A 26184-nucleotide genomic window follows, 5' to 3' on the forward strand; every position below is an offset into this window, starting at 1 on the left:
GTTACCGAACAACTGTTAATACAAAAATAATTATGAAAAAAAAAATATTTTTGTGTGAATCTATAAATGGTCCGCAAAGCTCTCCATTATTCTTTATGTCATTAAGGTTGTTTTTTATGCATGGCATAATATCTATTCTTCTGTATTCTCTTGTATTTCTCGTTATTGATTATTATTTATATTTTTTAGTGTTATTTATGTACTTCAGTTTTTGCTACCATTTCCTATGAGCTTCTTTATTTACAATCCAATATCAATGGCTTTATATTGGTAACATTAGGATGTGTCTTCTTTTGTTAAAAATAAAGTTTACCAAAATTTATTTAAAAAACTGTTTACTGTTTTCATAGCTACTACTTAATATAGGTATCTTCAAATTTGACTATTATTAAAGACTTTTTTTCGTGTGCCGAAAAAAGGCGTCTGTCGGTGAGAAGGTTTTTTCTGCTTAAAATTATCTCAGATCCAAAAAACCCCAAAAAAAATTTTTGCTACTATAAAATAATACGGGCAAAAATCGCAGGACTGGCAAAAATTTTGATGTTTGACAAAATGGCGGCTTCCCAAAAAAGTTTTTTTTTGTTTTGTTTTATTGTGGTTTAAAAGGCGTGTTAGGTTAGATTCCACTGACTGGCCTACAGGCGCCATTAATAATATGAGCTGAAGATTCATAGTCTTTAGATATTCCATCACACACTGATCCGTCTGTCAGTCCTTTCGGAAATTTCATTGTGTATTATTTCTAGAGACTTGAGTATTTCCTGAATTGGCTTGGTAGTCAAGCAGATGGCACTTTTGGCAATCTAATAAGCTATTTCTTTCCGGGAACGCCATTGTGGCCTGGAACACAATATATATGCAGTCGCTTATTCACAATATCTACTCACTTCCTACTTCTAAGGCTGGTTCAATGCGTTGTGAGACTATTGCTTTAATTGCCGCTTGGCTATCGATGTATATATTTTTTACGTCATTTCCTGCAATATTAGCTATCTCAGCAGCAGTTTTCTTGAACGTAAAGTCTTCTGTCTGGAAGATACTTATTAGTAATAGTATTTCGGCAGCGTAAAGGGTTGCTAGAAATCTAGCTCCATGCAATAGATCTCGGCGACCATTCCATCAGCAATGTTTGATCCTTCCGTTTAGATGTTGAAAGTACCGTTGATGGGTCTCGTCCACCTGCGCCTGTCAAGCTGTATTCAAAGTTTTCTGTGGAAAATTCACCAGGTGCCTTCTATCTTACAGCTGACCTCGCTGCAGAGGACAGCGAGCCGCTGTATTCGCTTCAACGGTTTCCAGTATGAGATTTTACTGACAGCGGTCCACCACACCAAAGCACCGTAAAGTAAGTGACAGGCCTTACGTTGAACCCGCATCTTCTTACAAGCATATGGAGCATCGCTGGCCTTTTTTACCCTCTTTAGTAGTTAACTCTACCCCATCGAGCCACAGATATTTCCATGACGTGATCTTGTAACTTCTTGTAAATCGTGATGAAAGTACTTATCGGATCGCCCTAATTTATATGTATACTGCCGTGTTGGTTATACTGTGCAAAAAGGAACTGTATAAGGTGAGCTCTTAATGACATCGGCCAATAATTTTTCATTATCGTAACATAACAGGTTGCTAATATCTATGTCTAAAACAATAAATCAAACAACCGCATCGTATTTAGTACACATTATTCCCTAAAACGCGATTTTGACATTTAAAAAGATATTTCTTAAATTTTTCTAGTATTTAGGGTTTCCCCAAAACTTACCTTTCCCGACTTTTGTCTCTTTTTTTATTTTGGCAGCCATTGATCCAATTATAGATAGAATTACGAATCTAACCACAATACTTTTCGTCACTCAACGCAAGCCGAACAGTGCAAACAGCTAAATTGCCGACCCCTTAAGGCAATGAGCAAGGCAGTCGGCCGACGTGCTGTCAGGTTTGGTGGCTACCAGCAGGCGTGTGTGGGCCGCTGCAGCAATTTCAAGAATCTGAAGCTTTGATTGAGTTCAAAGCTGGTTATTTGGACTTAGCCTTTAAGGGAAAATCAAACATCAGATAAAACAAACTCTGTCGCACACATTCAAGTACAGCGACAAGTCAAACCACTGCGCTGAATAAAGCAAAGCTTTGGCGACAAGTGACGACGCCTTTTTTGTAGCGTGCTTGTTGACATTTTCAGTGATTGTTTTGCTGCCGTTGTGGTTTCTTTTTTGTCTTTAATTTTGGGTTTTGTTTGCGCTCAAATTTAATTTTCGGTTCTTTAACGCGATTTTTAATTTTTTATTTATTTTTTTGTTAATTTTCGGTATTTTAATTTATTTTATTTTTTATACCCTGAATAGGGTATCTTAAGTTTGCACCAAATGTGTAATGCCCCGAAGGAATCGTGGAGACACTATAAAATGTATATATATAAGATCAGCGTGGTTTTTTGACTCAATTTAGCCTTGTACACCTGTCTCTAGCTCAATGAGATATTGAGCTGAAAGGTGCCACATCGGCTTTTCTTCCCAAGAAGCTGCTCATTTGTCGGACCATTATTGGATATAACTGTCATTCTGACTGACCGATCCAAATGAAACTCTTGTTTGGAAAACTGTTTTATTTGATAAGATTTCTTCATGAAATTTGGCTTGGATTATTGTTCGAGATAGCGCTACACTCTCCGAACATATTGTTCAGTTTGGACCACTATTACATATAGCTGCCAAGAAACCAAGATAAAGATGATGTTGTTGTAACGGATAGCAAAGATTAGATAAGTTGTCATCGACGTCATCCAACGGTAGGCCCAGGAAATGTACTGTTTCGACGGGCCGGATCAAAAGGTGAAGGCTGTGGGTTAGCAGGGCATGCAAAGCCACCTCTGTCATGCGGGGACTCATTGCACGCTGGACATATGTATGTTTGATATGTCAGGGTCTATTCTGGATAAATAAGAGTTTAAGAGTATCCAGAACGAAGCTGGGTCACTCTCGATTCTCGCGGCAACTCGAGCGCTTCGTTTGCAATGGATGGTCGTTTGACTCCAAGTACGCCATTCACTGAGAAAGAGTCGGAAAGGATCCACTGTGAATGACGGTCAGTGCATGTCTGAAGTTTGTTGCGTCCGAAGTCTGGTCGGTGTATTGCTTTATGTCGTCAACGTAGTTGAGCAAGGACTTCTTAATGTTCCTAGGGAGCGGTTCCGCTCCAAACGGGTAATTGCAGGGATAATCCCTGCAGAAACTTCTTGGAAAGTAGTTAATTATGCTTCTTAACTGGAAGCATACGGCCCTCACTGTGCAGGTGTTCGATGGGAGATCAATAGGCATCCTGTCATAGTTCGGAATTCAGTCTTCTGACATTTCTGTAGTGTCCTCGTCTGCGTTTCACTACATCCAGTCGACCATATTGGTACGGCGGAGCTAACGACCAGCCGCCCGATTGCCTTGTAAGTTACCAACAACGTTTCTTTATCCTTTCCTCATGTGCAGCCGGCTAGCGACTTGAGGATTTCCTTGCGATTCTGTACTTTGGTAATAATCGCAGTTGCGTGAGGAGTGAAGGAACATAGTCTGTCGAAAATCACACTTAAAATCGTATGCTTATTGACAGTCGAAATCTTAATGCCATCCATTGCAATATTAAGGTCAAGTCTCTACTCCAGTTCGTCCAGTTTGTAAATATGGTCGCTGTGGATTTAGGGGGGGAGAGTGTTAAGAGAGGAAAGATAGCCGCTTACGTCAAGTTAAAGATCATTTTATACCCTTTACGATATAAGAAATCACACCTGTGAAGTGTATTATAGCTCCGGTACAGCCGAAGTCTACGTTTTTTTCTTTCATTTTTATTTTTAACAAAACCAATCGATGGCCAGTCGCGGCTTAGAAAATCTTTATGTGTTTTACAAACGCTTTGTGCGCTTTCCAAAGCCACTTATGTTGAACGCGCTTGTTGTTTGCATTTTTATGGCTATTGTTTTTTGTCGTCTTGACCAAATGCGTGTGCGCACGCAATGCAAACATAGCCACACACACACACTTACTTAGGCAAATAAATGTTTCTACAAATGCTTGAGATTAATGGGTCAATGCTGATGTCGCGACGCCACTAACAACCGACTGACTACTAAAAACTCTTTTCCACGCATAACACGCGTACGCACAAACACTCTTAAGTAAAAGTACTGACATACCTAACTACTCGTATATGATTGTTTGCGCTTCATTTTTGCGCATCCGCGCATGCGTATTTAGTTGATGGCTCTGCGTGTACTTTTTAAGTTGGCAGGTGGGAGTGTCTTATGGCATTCCGCATTGTTGATTTTTAAAACTGAAACTTAAAAGTTGTTGTTTTGCTTTAGTGCTTATTGTTGTTGCTTGACAGCGTGCAAAATACACACAGTTACGTCAATTTGTGCGCATCAATGAGTTGGCAAAATAAATTTAGTTGAAGGTAATTTGTAGCGAATACTCACCTACATACCCACATAACTGCTTAGGTCGTCTGTGGCACGATTGGCGCTAGGCGTTTGTTTAAATGTATAAAAAAAAAATAACGGTACATTATTAAGTCATTGTACAAAACGTGTTTTAGACACTCAATTAGTCTATAGAAATTTGCATACTCATCAACAGTTGTACGCGATTATGTAGGTATGTATTTAGTAGTATTGTAAAAATATCCAGAGAATGTTTACAACAGTGATTCATGGAATTTCAAATCATCTTTGAGGAACTAAAAACTTTGCCTGAGAAACTACATTAACATTTTAACAACTGTTAAAATCACCTCAACACTACATATAAATCGCCTATAAACAACTGAGAGAACTCTCATCTCAAAATTGTTGGAGGTAATTTATGGACTGATTTTTAAGAGATCATAAACCCAAAGGAAAAAATTTCTTCAAATGAATCGATCAGTAGAATAAGTATACGAGATATTCATAAGTTAAAAAGACATAAAAGGGTAATTGTTTTTTTTAATAATACCCTTGACCAACAGTTATATGAATGGTTCATGTCATAAAAAACCCAATGCAAAAACTGTTGATAACATTAAAAGCTTCGTTGGCAACCCTTATAAAAAGTTTGAATTTTAGCTTTTTTGAACTTATTTGGCATGAAAATTGGAAATAAGTGGCAATCATTTTTTTGGGCTTAAAGTATTCGGTATTTAAAACGGTTATATAGATCAGTCGTAAACATTAAAGAAATTGGTTTTGAACTTTAAGTTTGACGCGGTTTTTTATAATCTAATATAAGCAAAAAAAGTAAGACATAATTTATTATTCAAAATCTATGTCGTCCCCCTCAAAATAATCCCTTTGGCCCCAATAAACTTGTTCAACCTTCTTCCAATCCTTGAAACACTTGTTGAAGTCTTTTCTTGAAATAAAATTCAATGTTCGTAGCGATTCACGTTTAATGGCTTCAATTGACTCAAAAGGTTTCCCCGGAGCGGTCGTTTGAGTTTGCTGAATAGCCAGAAGTCACACTGAGCTAAATCAGACGAGTGTGGTGGTTGCGGCACGATAGTGGTTCAAAATTTTTCGAAAAACTCATTCGTTATCGTGGTGATAAACCAAGAGTTGTCGGCCTCTTTTTACGAACAGCTTCGTGCGAGCGACGCAACCACACGAATAGTATTCCTTGTTAACAGTTTGGCCGTTCAAAATTCGGAGTGCACTACACTTCCATAATCGAAGAAAGCTGTCAACATAAACTTAATTTTCGACGTGCTTTGACGAGGTTTTTTCGGCTTCTCCTCTCTCTTGCCACGATTTCGGCCGATTGATCGTCTGTTTCTGGGTCGTAAGCATAGATCCAAGACTCATCGCCAGTAATATTTACATTTCATGACATCCTAGTTGTCGGAAAGCATTGTTTCGCGGACGTTAACGCGACGCTGTTTTTCCAAAAATTTGAGTGCTTTTGGAACCAATTGTACTTTCACTTTTCTTAGGCCCAAATGATCGATTCGAAATAGTTTTCAGCGATCATTCCGATATTCCAACGATGCCAGTAAGATCTCTGATTGTTAATTGTCGATTCTCAAGCTCTTGGAAGAATTTTTACCAATCAAAAACACTTGCTTGCGACAAATAATTATCGCCGAAAGACTCTTCTAACATTCTGAACGTTTCGGCATAAGAAATTTTGTTCTGCACACTAAAATTAATGGAACTTCTTCATCGAATAATTTCACTCATCGTAAACATCGCCGAATGCACTTTAGGTACTTCAGATAGACAAGCGTATGCAGATGTCACTGACCGTTATACCAATATAGAAAAAAAATTACTTCTACTAATGGATTTTCGCGCGAAATTTAAATTAAAAAGTCTAACTATATTTTGCCAACAGTAGTACATTGTTCAACCCTGACGTTTTCAATTAATGGTAACCTTAAAATGTTTTGGTTTAAAGAACAGTTTGAAAAGTTTTTTTGACCGTGATACTTTAGTTCAAACTATATAATTTAACTAATAGACTCTCCGTCGCCTTGTTATGGCTTTGATATATATATATAAAAAGTCAATTTTGAAAAAAAGTTGGTGGAAAAGCACAAAAAACCGGATTTTTTGGAAAATAATGTTCTTTTTATGGATTTTGATCGTCAAATTTGAATTTTTTTTGCTGTTCATGGGATCAGAGTCCCATATTTTTGAACACTGATTCTTATGTAAAATTTAACGAGGAATCGAAAAATAATGTCAATTTTGAAAAAAAAGTGGGGGAAGGCACAAAAAGCGGGATTTTTGGAAAAACATGGTTTTTTTGGAATTTGAATTTTTTTTTAGATTTTGAAAATATTTTTTTCAGAAAGATGATGTTTTTTTTACATAAAAATGGATAACTTCAAAATTTTTTTCACTAAATTTTGAGGTCGTTAAAAAATAAAAGAAAAAGTTATTTTTGTTTGATCTCAATTTGAAGTGCGCGCCAAAAAACAATGAAGCAAGTTTGGCCACTAAAAAGTTTACAGATATTCTTATTTTAGTCTATATTATGATATTCTAAAGTTTCGTCAAAATCGGAGAACCACGGGTACAAAACCATGTCGCCAATTGATGGAATGGCCCATATATATATATTAAATACTATTATATTAAATTATTGAATACAGTGAAATTATTAGTTATGAATAAAGGCGAAACTGTTATTGCCAATCTAAGAGTCAAATGGATTGTACTGGAGGTTTAAATTTGAAAATGATTGCTTATGTTTAGAGATGTATGCATATGTTTTTCTTATGAATAGTTTTACATTTAATATAATTGAGATATAAACTATTCAATCTTTTAAGTTAGATCTAACTGGACACAGTGTGTCACAGTGTTTTCTAAATCGGTTCAGTAGTCTAGTGTTTTATTTATTGATATATTGAGTTGATCAGAACGCACGATACAGAATTTCATGCTATATTAATATAATAATTTTTAGCGGACATTAATATAAATATGTTTGCATTTCGAAAGCATAGCGGTTCTCTAAATAATTTTCCCCACTCAGGGGGGAGAAAAGTTAAAACGGATAAGGAAATATGAAAATTAATAACAAGTTTTCTCGGAAATCAGATTGCTTTTCTTCGTTTCTTAATTGGAGTGGGAATTATCGGCTTTACTCGTACTGGTGCTTCAAGATAATGTAATGAAATTTGTTTAGTAAAAAGTTCTTGAATTGTGGGTTTGCTGTTGTCAAGTTGACTTAGCAAAAGCTAAAAGAAACATATTGATGGCTAAACAGAACTAAATTTCCATTCCACTTACTCTACTGATTTAGATGTTTATAACTCTAGACTCACCTTGTATTTTTTATTAATTTATTTTGTTTTGTATATTAGATTACTCACACAATGTAAATCTATCTTAACAAACGACAAGTATTTCCGTTTATTTCCACTTCAACTAACGTTTAATAACTTCTTGGAAACTAATTCTCTTTAGCGTCATCAAAAACAACAACATTCATAAACCAGCAGTATGAAATGAAACAACAAAGAAACAAGTGCATTGTAAGCCAGTGAAAACACAAAAGTTTAGCGCCAAATCGATAAGCTTCAAAAGATCATTTGTGTATGTATGTGAATTATACATCTTGTAATGAAGTGCCTAAAAATATGCAGCGCTTGAAGCAAAACCAATGATCGTGTATAAAAGTGAATTAAAAATACGGCAAAAGAAAATCATTAGTGCAACAAAATTATTTCGTGTTGTGTTGTTAGTGAAACACAATGAACAGCAACGATAAATCGAAAATCAACAGCATTTTGAAAACAACAAAGTTTGGAGACGAAGATGTAACAACCAAGCAATTGTTGAAGAAACCCAGAAGGGATAGCGACGCTGATAAAGAAGTGGTGAGTAGAGATTTTTTCAATTGTTTATACAATTTTAATATTTTACTAACAAGCTTATGTATTGTTGATTGTTGTTGTTTATATTTCTTGAAAGAAACGATTTTTTAAGCAATAAAAAGAAAAAAAATATATATATATTTGTTTTATGTACCTACAAATAAATTAAATTACTTGTTTAATATTTATTTAATTTATAATAATTTTTTTTTATAAAAATTTTTGTTTTTTATTACTGACACTTTGTTTTCAAATTTGAAAACTTTTTTTTTTATTTTTTAAATCATTTTATGTTTTTTTTTATTGAATTTGATTTTTTTATGATTGTTTTATGCAAATTATTTAGTTTTTTTCTTGCAGTTTATATTTTTTTACAAAAAATATTAATTTCTTTAAACCACAATTGAAAAACATTTTCAAAATCATAAAAACTCTATATCATTTTTCTTTATTTCTTATATATTTTTTATTCTCTTATTTATTCACATTAAATTTTTTTTATAAAAAAAGTATTGTTTATGTTTACTGACAATTTTTTTTTCAAAGAGTTAAAAGTATTTTTTTTTAAACATATCATATTTTTTTAATATATTATATTTTGAATTTAAAAAATTTTGAAAAGTTAGTTTTATGTAAATTATTTAGTTTTTTTGTACTTAATATTTTTTTTACAAAAAATTTTAATGAATTTCAACAAATACTAATTTTTCTAAACCTTTATTTAAAAGAAATTTCCAAAATAATAAAAACTATAATGTAAAATACATATATTTTGAAATATTTTGAATATATGTATATATTTTATATTTTTTTTTTTAATTTTTTCATATATAATTATTTTTTTTATAAAAAATGTTATTTATATTTATTTTATTTCAAATAGTTAAAAACTATTTTTATTATCACTTCATATTCTTTTAATGAAACTGAAATTTTTTTAAACTTATTTTTATTGCTTCATATTTTTTTACACAAATTTTTAATGAATTCCAAAAAAAAAATTATTTTTTTCAACCTTCTATGCAAAAAAAATATCAAGATGATAAACTCTTTAAAATTTGTTTTAAATTTTTTTATTTATATTTTTTTATATATTTCCTTTTTTTGGGGTTTTCAATTTTTAATTTTTTTTATTTGATTTTTTTTACAATTTAATTTTACTAAATTCCAAACTATGCGTTTTCTAAAAATATATGCAGAAACCTATAACTTGCCACAAAATTTTAATGAATTTTTGTATCAAAATATGTACGAGAATTAATACTGACCGACAGCTTTTTTAATTATTGTAAGATCACCTGTCGCTAACGGTCGGTCAATATCGGCAAACAACGTGTATTTTGCGCTAATTGCTGTGGCGCATTGTTGCAATTCAGCGCCCGCGCGTCTCTCTGAACTAATTTGCAGCCTTCATACATACATACATACTGACATAGACGTAGTTATTCAAATATGAAAAACGCCCATCGCTTAGTTCACCCAGCTCAGTACGATCTTGCTCGGCTAAGCTGAGAGCTTAGCTCAGTTTGGACCGACGCGAAGTGAACTTGAAAAGTAATAATACACGCTAAGTGCATACAAAGTGTCTTTACATATGTATGTATATACTAACTATACATAATACAGAATAAATATAAGTACATACATACATACATAAGTATTGAATAACTCTAAAAACCGGATAAAGCAGAAAAACAAATCAATACAAATTAATAAATTTATTCTATAACTTATTACGTACTCGTACGCTCATGAGCACAATAACAATAACTAGCAGCAAGTGTTGCTGCCATGTGCGGTAAGAAGTGCTACCAAAGAATTCTAGCAACAACAATTGAAACATGCGCGGCGTAAAATGAGGCGGTGGCATAAACAGTTAACGAGCGTGCTTTGGAAATCAAATCATCCGCGAAATTTTATGCTAAAAATATTAGAACTCGCTATGCGATGATGTGAAAAATAACTTTTATGGACACGAAAGCAAAAACAACTTTACTGTAACAATAGCTTAACATTGTCATAAAAAACAACAAAAATTATTTATTTTTATTCAACGCTGGTTATTGTTCATCGAAGTTGTAGGCGTTTGGCTACAGTGGAGCCTAAAATAATAATTTATTTTAAATATACAAAAATTTTCATTTTTCTAAATCTTAGTCGCACGATTTTTTTTTTAATTGATGGAATTATTTAAGGAAATTTTACAAGCAAAATTGTTTGGACCAAATTTGAGGCTTATTTGATAATACTATGCACAGCTTTTGGAATTCGAAAATGGTTGGTACCTCTAAAGGGTGTTTAGTCAAGTTTCTGTGTCCTAGCTTTTAACTTTTATTTCGCAAAACAAATATTCCATTATCATATTTATTTAGTAGTTTTTGCCACACTTTATTTATTATATAATTTTAGCTTGAAGAAGACACAAATTTGTAAAAATGTTTACTTAACACTTACTTATTCTTATTTGCTAACTTTTTGAAATTTTTTTGTGGTAAATATTATAGCAACAGTGGGCTATTTTAAATTTTCCAGTTGTAAATTCTTCTTTGAAAAGAAATTAATATATTTTATTAACATAATGATTACACATATCAATACATTTCGAGACATTTTCGGTGAAGTAACATGTGCAACTTGTTAAAAAATTACCGGGCAACATCAAAAATATTTTTAATTTTTTCCCTGCGTGTAGATTTCGAAAAATCGGTTTTAAGTCATCGTGACCAATCTGTTACTCAAGGACTTCAAAACTAAGGAATGTAATAATGTTTACAACATGTTGAACCGCAACTTACTTTTTTTGCTCTCGCAACAATATATTGCCTAAAGATGGGTGTATTTTATTTCAATCTTTTTTTTCTAAATGTTTAACTTTAAAAATAAGTGATGAAAAAAATCTTAGTTTGTTTCGCGATGTATGGTAGTTTCATTACATACATAAGTAACAGGCAGGCGAAAAAGTTAATTTCAGACAAACGCGATTTTTTAACGAAATACGATTGAATTTTTCAGCACAGTTGCCATCAGAGCAATAAACCAATTATGGTGATTTTTCAATATACTTGTATGTTTTGTGGTTCGTTAGAAAATAAGCCTCAGGCTATATGAATTTTTCATTTTATTTTATTTTGAGCTCCTGAATCTCAGTGCCTGTGGACCAGACTTGGAGAATTCAGTGAATATGTAAACAATTCGAGGAAAAATTCAAATTCGTTTTCATTATATTTGATTATTTGTGAGTTACCGTGACATCCACTTTGCACAGAGCTTTCGCAGTCCCAAATATTGATTAGCAATGTAAACTATGCGTTTTTTAGTATATTTAGAGTCTTAGCAATTTCAGTATAGTTTTTTTAGTTACTATATCTAGTTTGATATGCACAATATTCAAGTCGAAATAAGTTATCTGTTCAATTAGCACTTGATGTGCCATTTTGATACACTATTTGTAGAACCTCCTGTATCTGCTATTACGTTTCACCTTCTCTCTTTTGAGGTTTTCGATGAAACTACTTATGTCCGATATGCTTTTAGTAGAAATCCATTCAAGGTTTGGTGCTTGGTGAATTTCGAGTGTTTTGTGCCGGATCTGTGCTAGAGTTGGGCATTCGCAGAGAAAGTGGAAAGTGTTTCCTTGTTCCCTGCTACTCCGCAGCCACGGCAGATGTCGTTGTAGGGCATACCCATTTTGGACGCATGTTACTCTGTAAATACTTTTTCTTGACCTATTTAATAAGTCGTTGGTTCTTTTCCTGTCATATGTTGGCCATAATTGTTTAGTTATGACGCATTTTGTAATGTTTTTCCACCTGTTATTTGCAACTTGTTGAAATTGTCTATTGATCTCTCCTTTGATCGATCCTAGCGGGCTTGGTATTAGCTCCGCCTCGGATTCGTTGAGGAAAGCTCCTGCCTTTGCCAACTCGTCTGCTTTTTCGTTACCGAAAATGTTCCTGCGGCCGGGAACCCAGATCAAGTCTAGTTGGAGTTTGTCTTTTGTTGAGCTTAGTGCTTTCTTGCAGTTGTGAACTATACTGGAATTTGTCATGGGTGAAGGTAAGGCCAAGAGCGCCGCCTGGCTATCCGTTAATGTATGTATATTCTCGTGGTTTTCTAATAGAACTTCGCAGGCTTTCTCTATGCGTAGTATTTTTGCTTGGAAGATGCTAGCCGAGTTCGGTAGACATATAAAGAGCGATATGCCTAGATCATCGGAGAAACCCCCGTGCCTACTTCGCAGTCCATTTTGGACCCGTCGGTATAGACTGAGATGTTATCTTCTTCTCCTATTATACCCCTTCTCCATTCTCGTCTAGAGGGTATCTTCACCTGGAAGTAACTATTGAAATCCAACTTTGCGAGAATGTAGTCAGATTTATTAATGGTGAGCTTGTTTAGGATTACACTATATCCGTAGTTCTGCTGATTCCAACCACTCAATTCTTTTATTCTTATCGCCGCAATAGTTGCTGTTTTGTGAATAAAAATTGCTATCTCTCTAACACTTTACTTTTTATATTTTCATCAGTTAAAGAGGGCGAAGATCATCCAGAAGGAGGCATGTCTTCAACGAACTCTCAACCGACTTAAAAGTCTTTGTACCACGCAAAAGACAGTGTTTTTGATAAAACGGAATCACCGTAAGCCTTTTCCTTTTCGTTGAAATCATATTTTTCTCATTCTATTAAATCTATAGTGGCGATAAAAACACACTAGAATCCCATTGTAACATACTGGCACTCGAAAAAAAATAAAAAAAATAAAAAGTATTAATTATTTGAATTGTAAACTGCTCATACAAGCCCACTGTTATGCAACAAACCCCATTTCATTGCTGGTGGGTTCGTACATGGTGCCGGCAGATATTCCGCTAATAATATTCTAAAATGTTGTGTAAAACGCGCACCTATTGAAGAAGCAAGGGAGAGAAGCTTTTAGCTTAATGATAATAAATACCAACAAATAATATACAACTCGCTAAACAATTACTATGATTGCTAAAAAAGAGTTAAAAGCAAAATAAACACATATTTACATACACTGTTGAGAGACGGCAAAGCAAAACAATAACGGCGAAAGCTCCACCACGCCACATGGATTGATAACAGGTGAATAGCTGAACGCACACACTTATACAAGCACATGTTAGAAAATGAGCACAGCTTTTGAGAAAATGCCAAAGGAGGGGCTAGTGGGACGCTTACGGCAAAGGAAATGCAAAGCTTTTTCACCAAAGCACGCGCTTGCTGAGAGCGCATGAGCGGGAGAGTGAAAACGCGCGAGCACCACAAACCGTTAGCGCCACTTGGGAGTTGTTGCTAATTGTACACTTTGTTGGCAAAATTGAAGTTTGTTGCTAAAGTTTTTTGTTTGGCACCGCCGCTCAGCGCCGCCCGACTATGTTGCACTGGCACGCTGCACTGCGCCATGCGCTCGGCTAGACACTTTGGGGTGTTGCTGGCGTGCTCAGCTTGTTGTGGTGCACAAATCGTAGCAGATTGTTGAGGTACGCGCGCGCAAAACGCGCAAAGTCGCAACCAAATCGCACTTGTGTACGCTTTTCACAAATCATTTTCCATTACGACGCGCTTCGAAATAGCCGCGGACGCGCGCAACATCGCCACCCGAAACGCTTGCCTGCAATATTCCGTATTCATTCACAGACGGCAAGAGAAAATCGTCAACAAACGACGGACAGCGGAAGCCACTCGTGTGAACGGTGTTCTTTTTTTGTTGTTGCTGGCGGGCGGATAATCGCTTTGGGGTGGTGTATGGCGTAAAATGTAAGAACTGTGAATCAGTTGGTCACACAACGACGCGCGTTCAAGTTGTCAACGCGTACACACACTTGAGCACATACAACGGGAGAAATATTTGACTTTGTCTATTTGATTTGGTGTTACCAAACTGCTAGATAACATTTTAGTTTTCGGTTTCGATTTCATTCTCGTTTAGTTGTGCGTATAAAGCTTGTAGAAAGTGAGCAAAAAGTTGCCTGTTCTTGGTGTCGGTGCAAATGTCTGCAAGTAGTTGCAAGTAGTTTTTTGTATTTGCCGTTCAATTGACAATGCAGTGTTATAGTTTTGTGCGTGTGTAACGGTTGTTAGATGGAAATTTTTTTAATTGTGTGTTGTGTTTGCTGTGTGCTAATTAATTTCATGCCGCCGTTGAAAACTGGGAACCAAGCACTGAATTTTAATTTAAAACGACTAATATGAATTAAAATAAAATGAATAAATAATAATTTCAATTAATTGCAAAATAATTATAAGTAAATGATAATAATAATTATAATTAAAGTGACAAGTAAGATCTATCTATATTTAAAGAGATAATTCTGAGCAATTTAAGGTTATGAATTTGCATGAGCACACAAGTAAAATAAGGCTTCTCATCTCTATTTTTTAATTTTTTTATATTATTGTGCCAAAATAAGGAATATCAGACTTTTCATACTAAAAAGAATGGCAGTTGTTTGTCATAGTGGTGCGATATGAATAATATGTATGTTGACAGTTTGTAGCAATGCTTTGAAAAATAAAATACAATATTTCGCGTTTAGAGAATATATAATATTTCGTGAAAATATCTTGTCAAATAAAAGAGTTCTATCAGTTTGTATGTCAGTTATACTCGTATGCTATCGTTTTCCGATTTGAGCAATTTGTTCGGACATTGTAGCGATGTCTGGGATAATAATATATATAAAATTTCGTTAAGTTACCTTGTCAAATAAAATAGTTTTCCATTAAACAGCTTGATTCTAAACGGTCAAATTGTATGGCAATTATATGCTTTAGTTTTCTGATCTTAACCATTTATTCGGCCATTGTAATGATGCCTTACGTAATAATTTATGCCAAACTTCGCGAAATTACCTTGTGAAATCAAAAATGTTTCTCATAAAGCGATTTGATTTTGATCGTTTAGTTTGTATGGAAGCTATGCAGAATAGCTGGCGAAACTGAACAATTTCTTCGGAGATTATAGTGATGCTTTGTATAATAACTTACGCCAAATTTCGTTAAGATAGCTTGTCAAATATAAAAGTTTCGCATACAACGTTTTTAGTTTGATTTGTCAATTTGTAGGACAGCTATGTGGCATAAATATCCATTATACTTGTAAATGGTTCCAACAACAGAGCAGCTTCTTGGCAAGGAAGGGCGTGTGCAAAATTTCAGCTCGATATCTCAAAAACTCACATATGTGTAGACGGATATACTTGATGCGGTTTTCGATGCTTCCTTCTGTGTGTTACAAACTTCGCCACAAATTATTGATATGGTATATTACTATAAAGCTAGTTTAACAAGTTTTCCACATTTTTGTCAATAAATCCTAACCAATTAGCTTTTAATAGACCATATTTTAGAGTATTTGACGTTAAATGCACTAGTTTTCTTAATTTATACCCTGTAACCTGCAAGGTTGTTTTCCTGTTCAGGTATTCTAATCTCGATTGCAAAAGTCAGTTCTAATATCAAATGAAACCGACCAATCACGCGATAATTCTGCATATATAAATATCCAATTAGCCTTGCATTAATTGAGTTATTATAATTGTATTTATTTTGTTATTATCTTAAGAGTTCGTTAGGTATGAGGTCTTGCGCAAATGGCAGTTGGCTTGGTTATCATAGCAATAAGGAGTTTTTAAGGCGTGTAATAATCATAAATTGTTAATTTTTCGTTTACTTTTACTGGCTTTAAGAACATTATTAGAGGTAATACTCTACGTAAAATATTAAGATGATAGCTTTACAACTCCCTTGAAGTACCAGGCACCCAATAAGAACTGATAAAATTTTCTTTGGTTATTGTAAAGAAATCTTACTCTTAATAGTGACGGATTTTTTATATTTGTCGACCTTATTACATATTATGAAAAATCTATTTATCAACTATGAAAAATAGCGTGACATGGAAAAGAGAATTTATGAAAACTTTCTGAAATATGCTAATTCAATACATATTAATATAATATATAAAAAAAAAATTTAAAATAAAAAAATAAAAATAAACGGAATCAGACTCGAAAATTAATAAGCATCAATATATTCAAATCAAGAACCAAAAACAATTTCACACGCATTAAATCTTATAAAAAAATTAATTAAAAACTTTGCACCCGTTTGAAGAGCAAAAATTAAAAACAAAAGAAAGACACAAATAAACATTTAAAAAGTTAAAGACTACAAACGTTGTAACCTACGCTCAACGCAATAAAAAATACATATAACTAAGTATAAAACAAAAACATAACAATAAACGTAAAACAACGAAACATAAAAACGACATTTAACTAACTAAAAGTATTACGAGAATGTGCTTATAAAAAAAAGTTCAGTGAAATAAAAAGTGAAATTACACCTTTTTAAGCGGCGACTGCGAACTGCCACCATTATCGTCATTATCATCAGCATATAGGCAGCAATTTCAGCGACATTGACATTGCCGACTTTAACAATATGTAATTTGGGGCAAAAACAGCAATAACAAAGCAACAATTGCAGCAATTAGTTGACACAATAGTGGCGCCCGAGCGCACGGCGGCGAAATAAACAAATTAATTTCTATGCATATCCGCAGTATTGACTCGATAGCGCTATTATTGTTCTTATTATTAAATAGCAAACGAGTTTAGTTAGTTGCACTTTAGAATCGAAATTTGTGAAGGGGGGAAAAACATTAATTTCTTCAACAAATTTAAATATTTTTTTTTATTATTTTTAAATTATTTATAAAAAATAATTAAATAAAATTAATTAAATTTATAAAAAATATTTGATACAATAATATAATAAAAAATAATTTTTTTTATTTAATTGTGAATTAAATTAAAAGTGAATTGTTGTACATAAAAAATTATAATTTTTATAGTTTTTTATATTAAAAAATTATAAAAATTAATTCGAATAAAAAATAATTAAACAAATTTTTTTTTTGCAGTAAAGTAATAATAAATAGTTTAAAGAAAAATTAAAAATAAAAAAAAAAACATAATAAAAAATAATTTTTATTCAATTATTTTTTTATTTGTTTAATTATTTCTTATTTAATTATTTTGTATTGCATTTTTATTTAATTTTTTATTTAACTTTTTTGTTATGGTTTTTAAAATTATTTTTTCTAAAATATGTATTAAATTTTTATTTAAAAAATAATAACTTTTTTCCACGCTCGCAAACTTTTTCGCCGCAATTTTCATTTTATTTTCAAAATTTTGTACTTAGCATTTTTCCGTTTTTGGTAATTTATTTTTGTTGTGTTTTTTTGCTTGCATTAAATTTATGCACACAGCAAGTGAATTGTTGATTTCGCGCAAGCTGTTTCCCGCGCGAAAATCGTCAAAACGCCAAATGGCACGTACATATGTATATGTCTGCATACATACAGACACCTAGACGTATCACAAATGAATAGTTTAGGTTCCCACATTATTTGTCCACCCATGCACACGAGCTTGAAAAATGCGCAACAGACATACGAACACACTTCAACGTTGTATATATTTATGCACATGCATATGTATCTACATGCACAATATATTGGACCCAATCAGCCTTTTTGTGGCTTGAGAAAATTTTCGCTTCACTAATTACCGAGCGATAATTCAAGATATGCATGAATTTTGAAATTGATTTTCCGCCTTTGCATAAATACTTCCTAAAATATTAAAAAATCTTTCCTTTTGTGAAGCAGAGAGTAGATCAGAGTTTCTTTGTACAGAAAGTAGTTCTCTGAGTTACCTCCTTTATGATTAGTTTAGTCGTCTACTCATGACCGTATTCTAAGGTAGCATCTGGATAAGATGGTTAGTGTATCGGATCCTTGTATAACTTTTTTGTGTCAAATTAGCGAATGACTGTTAAAGAACCGATAGCAATATGTAATCTTGATTTTGATTTTGCAAGCATTGGGTTGATATCCTTATGGTATATAAGGTATAAGGAATTAACAGTAATAAATTTTTATTAATTTTAAGTTTATTAAAGAATTAACTCTAATTAATAGGTTACTAGGGAATTACAAAAGTATTTAAGTGGACTGATCTCCTCTAAAGCTTACACCAAACCTATCATCACATTATTATAACTATTATATCCACATTGGGCAAGATTCTTTGTGAAATATGCCAATTGATAACACTTCGATTAGAGCTAGAGTTTTATGTTTCGGCTTTAATACGGTTATAAAAGATGTTGGACAACTCTTTCTTGGCAGTAGGTATTTATTTGCCCCACTTAGTGAAACCTGAATCCAACTTTTCTCTGCCACGACACAATTTTTTCGTCGCAGACTTAAAAGTTGGTAGTATATTTGACACGATCGGTATTTTTTATTAGTTTTTGATTACTATATTTTATGACAATGCCCATTTGGTTCCTAGCAACGAAATGTATATTTTGTGAAACACGATCGTGCTAATATTATTGAAATTCATATTCTAAAAAGTACGTATTGATCTGCGATGGTTATACAAGTATATCATAAGTAATATTGGCCGTGATACCAGTAACTCGTGACCTTTAGTTAAGTAATTTATAATATTGAACAAAAAATAAGAAATTGGTCAGAGCTATGCCACCTTTGGTACATGCGCTGTCACAAAACCTTTTGGCTCAGATCGATCGCTAGAGATCAAGTGTTCTCTATGCCCCCAGTAAGGCTAGCCTATTCCTAGTTGTGGAGCTTTCAACAGGCTCTTTATTGTATTCCATGCTCATCTTACGGGACGTCATGTGCAGAAGCTGTATGGAAGAAGATGAGGTGGAAACAACTCAACAGTTTTTTCTTGACTGTCCCACTTTTGGGATTGCATACCTTTGGTGTGGACGTCATGTGCAAAAGCTGTATGGAAGAAGATGAGGTGGAAACAACTCAACAGTTTTTTCTTGACTGTCCCACTTTTGGGATTGCATACCTTTGGATATCCTACCAAGCTGGCGGGAGTGAAAATGAAACGCCTATGGCTTTATATTGGCTACTAAGCGTTTTGGTAATTTATAAGTTCGACCACAGGAGTTCGTTTCTATCGCTTTACAAAGGACTACATATAGCAGTCCACGTGCGATCTTTGATTAGCCATCTAACCTAACCTAACATGTTGCTAAAGAGTGTATTAGTTTTGTTCAAATAAAGATTTTTTGTATCACCTTAAAATAATCGCGTTAGATATACTGACTTTTTCAAAGTGGACATGGCCCCGCTCCCTAAATGGCTTAATATACATATCATCCAAATACCTTTAGCTATATCTGTTAGTCTGTTTAACATCTCTTTACTCTTTGTGAAAATGGGTAGAATCAGATAATAACTACGCCCACTTCCCATAGAACGGTGTTGAAAACCACCAAAAAGAGCCACAAGCATTAACTTACGCAATCATGACGGTAAGGACGTGCTTTATGGGAGCAGTTATAAAAGTTATATAATGGCCGGGGTACCGCTCACCTTTAAGGGAAAACACGCCATTCAGAGACAGTGAAAATTGGATGACAATTACGCCAACTTCCCACAGAACAAAATTATTTAAATATTACATAACCTTAAATACATTTACAGACAGATTATGAAACTAAGGGAATTGGCTGCTTAGGCCTTCGTCCCAAGCAAACTTTCATCGAGGTTTTAAATCTTCCGTCCGAAAATTGTTGAAATCGATCTATAACTTGTGTCAAAAATTAGTAAAATCGGGTCAAAACTACCCATAGCCCCCATGTATTTAACATACTGAAATATTTTCGAACTTCGGGTTCACTTTATATCGCATCTGAATGTATCCTCTTGCCTTAAATGGCTGAAATCATGGCGATATTTTCCCTAGTTTACTATAAAACTTTGCCAACAACTGAATGTGTTTTCCACACTTTGATTCTTGCAAGTTGCGAGAGTATAAAGTGTTCAGTTACATTATTATTCAGTACTAAGGATTAAATTTTCATTTTTTACTCCTAAACCGGTTTGATTAAAAATTTAATTTTAATTTTTCAATTCAGTATATGGGATTGAAATTTGACAATTATTTTTAATTAGGAAATTCAAATATTATTTTTAATTAAAAAACTTGAAAAAAAATTTTTGAAATTATTATAAAAAATTTTGAAATTTTTTGAAATTAAATATTTAAAATTTTTTTTTTTATTTAAGATTTTCGAGATTACAAAGTAAAAAAATAATTTTTCTTATTAATTCTTTATTTGCAACCCTGCCTGCGGTTCATCCATATATTGCAGACAATTTGTCAAACACCGATTTAAGGACAAAAAGTGCAAACTCATAAGCCAGTGTTGGAAAGATTAGTGTCAAGAAAGAGTTATGTATATTCAGCAGATTTTTAAAAAATATTTATTTTTAATATAATAGACTGTGAATAATTGCTAATTGGGTATTTAAAATTTACACGAAGCTGGTAATATATTTGCATAACACATACACATACATACATATCTCTAATTTTAAGCATGCTTGTAATCACATGCATACAAACAAACATATATTGACAACCAACATATAATAGTACCGATCGGTACTTCCAGATACGTACAATTAGGCTGTTTGTGCAACACTCTCACCGCCACACCATCATCTGCAGCGCCACCACCGCCACCAACTCTTCCAGCACCGCTTGCCGCCGCCGCACAGATTGTGGCATTTGCGCGAGCGTGTTGCTGGTGGTCGCTGCTGGCGATTGGCGTGACGCCTGCTTCTATGACTTTTTTGGCGTTTTGACGCGCCGCGCCGCCACGCCGCCGTATTACTGCCGGCAGAACGCGGCCTGATGTTGGCCATCGTTATTCACCTTTACCGCGCATTTGTGCAAAGTGCGAGCGCGACTAGACGCTGGCCAGGCGCAGGCAGCTTATAAATTGTATTAGATTTCGAGCTGTACGCTGTTTATTTCACAGTTAAGCCAGTGGCCACATACATACATACTGCGATATATATGTGTGTTTTACTCTGGAAGGCAAGGTACCTAGTCGGTAGGATTTTTGGATGTTTGTTGTGTTTTTTCGAAACTTTAGATTGGATTTCATTTTTGGTGTGAACCACCGCCACTGTAAGCAACCTAAATGAAATTCTTTACCCAATTTGGTAAAACTTTTTTTCTAATTTTGTTTTCTATTAAACTGGTCATCGCTTCGCACGTAAGTAGACAGCGATTGTTTCCATGTGTGTGTGTTTTATTTATTATTTTTTGTTTTTGAATTTTTGGATTTTGTACCGAAAGTGTTGTTGCTGTTGTTGGCGGTGTTGGTGTTGCGGTTGCGGTTATGAGCTCACGCCTCATTTGCAGTCGACAATCGAGTTATTTGTTGGCCCGTTTGTCTATCTAGCTATATGTCTGTCTGTCTGTCCGACAGCTGACATGAAACTTCAGCGCACACACTCAGCCGAACACTGCACATTATAACGTTATTTGTGTTTACAAAATAGAGTTGTTGTTGTGGTTTCACTGTGCGCGCGCACACTGCACAATGACAAGGTGAGGTTGAAATGCCAATTTTGTTTGGTCACAAATGTTGATAGACGTATAATTTTAACTGTTTCGCATTAATTAAATAATCTACAACTGTCATTTGTTAAGACGAAGAAGAAGAAGAAGAAAAAAACATTTAAGACCAATTGGCCGAATTTTGAAAGTAAAATTCTTTTGCTTCAACTTACATAAGTATATTGAGATAACTACATATAATTGTGTATATATATACAGTTCACATGTTTGTATATATATCCTTAAAAATCGCTTACACCTGTTTGTCAGCCACATATTTTGTGCGCTCTCATATTAAGTCAAGCAACCGCCGAAAATTTATACACGCATTCACACACTCACACAAGCACATACACGCAGAATCGCGGAATCGCAACTACAATGCATACTTACATACATACGCTTACATATAATGGACAATATTACACGTTTATACAAATATATTTTGCCTTCCTGTAAGTGCCTTTGCCGGCTTGTTTAATTTGCATTTGTGATAGGCGTGCACACCTCATTTGGCAAGTCAAATGCCTTTCAAATCGACATTTATTATCAACCGAAAAATTTGCGCAATAAAAAAGCACTGCTGGCTGGTTGCGTGTAGCAAATGGTCAGTTGTGGCATTCCAAAAGAATTATTTAATAGAATTTATGTGTGTGCCCAGCCAGCAAGAGTACTTTTGTATCTTTGGTCGTTAAACAAAAAGCCGCCAAACAAAATAATTATTTTTTTTGCTATTTTGCATACGTGAAGATGTATGTTTCTACGTGTACACTCCGTTTCACATGAGTAGTTGTTTGCTTGGCATCGGGCTTCAACTCACACGCTTCGTTACACCCTGAAAATTCGAAGATATTGAAATTCAATAAAATTGCGGAAGATACATCATATACAACACCCGAGGCCGCCATAACTGAGCGAACAAATAGTTGCAGTTTAGTGGCTCGTGAGTGCGATTTAATAAGTTTCTTCTAATGATTTATTTTATATTTCAAATACGTATTACAGTTGCACAAAACAATTCGCCAACGTCATGGGATCAACTAAAAGGTTTCACCATACGTATATTCTCCATCGTTCGACCACTTAATACCCTTATATATTCAAAGGTAATACTTCTTAAACGACTAGCGCGCTGTTGTTGACTCGGCTATAATCGCGCAAGCGATGTCTACACCAGTAAAGAAGAAGAATACTTCTTATCTTGAGCGACGATACTCTATTTCATTAGACCAGTCTGTAGCCCTTAAGTTTAGGTTAGGTTACGTAAGATGGCTGATCTAGAGAGAGCGCACGTGGAGTAATATATGTACTGCTTTGGGAAGCTATAGAAGAGAAGAATTCTTGTGTTAGAACTTATAAATTAGAAACTCACTTACTAGCCAATACAAATATGCATAGGCGTTTAATTTCCAATTATGACAGTTTGGTGGAACGCTGAAGGTGTGCGCTTCCAAGTGTTTAAGTCTTGACCTCCCATACGCGGGACAATCAAGAAGGAAGTGTTGAGTTGTTTCCACCTCATATTCTTCCATACAGCTTCTGTAGATGATGTCTGGTAAGATCCCCAGCCTTACAGGGTGGACGTCAATGGGCAATAACCTGTTAAAGCTCCACAACTAGAAAGAGGCTAGCTTTACTAAGGGCAAAGAGATCACTAGATCTCTTGCGATCGATCTTTTACGACAACACAAGTAACAATGATGCCCAGCGTTGGTCCGCGAAGCACAGCTGTCTAGTAGTATAACACAAGAAGATATAGGAGCACTGGCCCGCTCTCGTTCTATCGTTAGCGGTTCTTGGGTCCCTTTCCTTGCTAGCTCATCAGCTTTATAATTTTTAGCTATGACACCCATACCAGTCTTATCACAAAGACACTAGATTCTATTGACAGCGCGGTTAGGCACTCCTTGACTAAACCTGAACGTACTATTAATGAGTTTAAGCAATTTCTCTGAAGGAGGCTGCACTCCGGAGCAAAAAGTCGTCTGCTATCTTAATTGCTGTACTCTTCTAAAACACAGCAATGGTCAGAAGCTGAGTTGAGAGTTGATAAGGAGCTTCTGACAGTAAGCTTTCGCAGGCATACACCTTCCGGCGATATCTACGGCCAACAATGGGCTTGACTATGGTGTCGTATAGCCAGAGGATTCCTTTCGGTGAGAGACCCCACCTTTTACCAATAGCTCCTCTACAGCAGTACAAAGCAATCGAAGCCATTTTTGCTCTCTCTTCGATATTCGGTTTCCATGAAAGCTTCCTATCTAGGATGAGCCCTAGATATTTCACTGTATGCGCCGGTTGCAGAGGGATGTCTCTGTGCCACCGGACTTCCGACCGCCTAATTTGAAACGACGCTGAGATACCCTTCATCAACTCATACACGGTACTGAGCAACTTTCTTTTGATCGTTTTGGCTAAATCGACTCAGATTATCTCACTGATCACTTACATAATATCTATGTATGTACATATGTACTTTATAGCGTTTCCGACGTTACCTTTTGCATGTTACAAACATCTTTCCAAGTTTAATATGATCTATAAATAAAGTTTAATAAATAATATTACCATGAAGCTTCAATTAAAAATTCAAATTGTTACGAGCGATAGTACCCGTGTACCATTATCATTACAACGCACCATAAATATTTTTTTTTATTATTCTAACAATTTTTTAAGTCTCTACAGCATACTGTACACCTAAGTTATCGATTTAAAATTAAGAAAACTATTGAATTTTAATTATTACAAAACTTTTTCAACATTTTTCGTACTTTGTACTTCGGTCCCGGTATTAAATATACATAAAATAAATTAGCATAAAATGCAAGCACGTTTCGCACGATAATCTGCATTCTAGCACGCATTTTCCAATTCGTGAGTCAGTCAAATTATCTACGCATTTAAAGCATCTCGCAAAGCTTAAAATTAGTAAATGCAAATAAACTTCCCAAGTGTCTAAGCATAAATGTTCACATAAGTAAATATTTATGTAAGCTCGTGCTCGTATGCTCTCAGGCACTGCACACAAGTCAAATAGGTATTTTGGGTGCGCTTGAATAAGTGCGCAATATTTTATGCGATATTAGAAGGAAAAACAATTTAAAACACATTGAGAAAACCTTACAACAACAGCGCACACAGAGAAATATAATATATAGATTTGTAAACACACACACGCATATGTAAATGTATGTGTGTTTGTAAATAAAGCTCAAACTTACGGAATTTATTTGCATTCGCGTAGATTTTGAAATGTTCGTGACGAACGAACATTTTCGAACAAAAACTACCAAAATAAGGCAAAAATGAATCGAGGAAAAACGCAGTATTAGCCACTTAAACCAAAGTTAGCACAGTTTGTTGCCACTGCCATTGCTTTGAGCAGCGTCTCAGTATAAGTACGAGTGACTTTAAGCTGTTGCTGTTGCTGTCGCCAGCGCCGATTGTCATGAAATAAGAACAAGGTGACGTTTATGTATCGCAAACACAGTAAAAACTAAAATAAATGACAGACTAAAAAAAAGTAAATACAAAATTTTCAAAATGTTTTTCAGTTTGCATGTACATAAGTATTAGGTCAGTTCGATAAAACCGTGATATTTTGGTATATGGGAGTAGTAATTTCAAATGCAACCTTGTATCTGTAAATATAGTCCCTTAAGATGAGATAACTGTCAGAAATTTCGCTGTTATGTGACTTCATGTGCTTATCACACAATATCCTTTGTATAGCAAAGGTTTGCTGTAACTAAAGGCAGCTTGAAAATTTTTGATGGGCTATTTGGGAAGCGCTTTCAATGATTGAGTACAATATATTGTTTCGCATTGATTGAGTACAATATATTGTTTCAAGAGTCGCCGCATATCAAAAGTTACGGCGTCTTTAACCAAATCCGTTTAACATTCTTTAACCCGAACGAATTTCTTCCATCAGAGACTCTAGCTTCATCTATAGCCAAAAGAAGCCGTGGTTAGTTGAGACTTCTTCTCAACAAAAGGCTTTATAAACTGGATATACTTGAACCTATAATCTGATATAGATCACAGAAAAAAACTAACTTCCAAATAAATTGGAATAGAATGCCGAATTACCAACTTCTTCTGTAATGAAGTTCGTGATATTGTTGTTTGTGAGATGTTTTTACTAATGATCTAAGAACTAGTCAAAGTTATCGAAATAGCAGCTTCTCAAAAGTCGTTTTTTGTCAAAATATCAAAGCTGTAATACTTAGTATTCAAAAATACAAAGATTTCTTACAAGAACTAGGATCGGTCGGTTCGTATGGCAGCTATATGCTATAGTTGTCCGAAACGCCAGGCATTTTCAGTACCAATTG

General features: G+C 34.4%; 1 protein-coding gene across 6 annotated transcripts in view; it reads left to right on the plus strand.

Moving 5' to 3' along the window:
* Positions 1-26184, plus strand: part of LOC105224980 (uncharacterized) — a 99034-nt gene that overhangs the window by 12658 nt on the left and 60192 nt on the right. For 2 of the 6 annotated variants that reach the window (XM_019989780.3, XM_019989781.3), the window contains exon 2: positions 7937-8349. In XM_019989780.3, coding sequence (XP_019845339.2) covers positions 8224-8349 — 126 coding nt within the window. In that variant the 5' untranslated portion in view covers positions 7937-8223. Of the gene's footprint in view, positions 1-7923; positions 8350-9789; positions 9901-13773; positions 14130-26184 lie in introns of those variants that run through there. The other 4 variants (XM_049456308.1, XM_049456306.1, XM_011203262.4 and 1 more) reach the window with 4 other exon arrangements.

The sequence above is a fragment of the Bactrocera dorsalis genome, chromosome 4 (assembly GCF_023373825.1).
Source record: "Bactrocera dorsalis isolate Fly_Bdor chromosome 4, ASM2337382v1, whole genome shotgun sequence".
Lineage (NCBI taxonomy): Eukaryota > Metazoa > Arthropoda > Insecta > Diptera > Tephritidae > Bactrocera > Bactrocera dorsalis.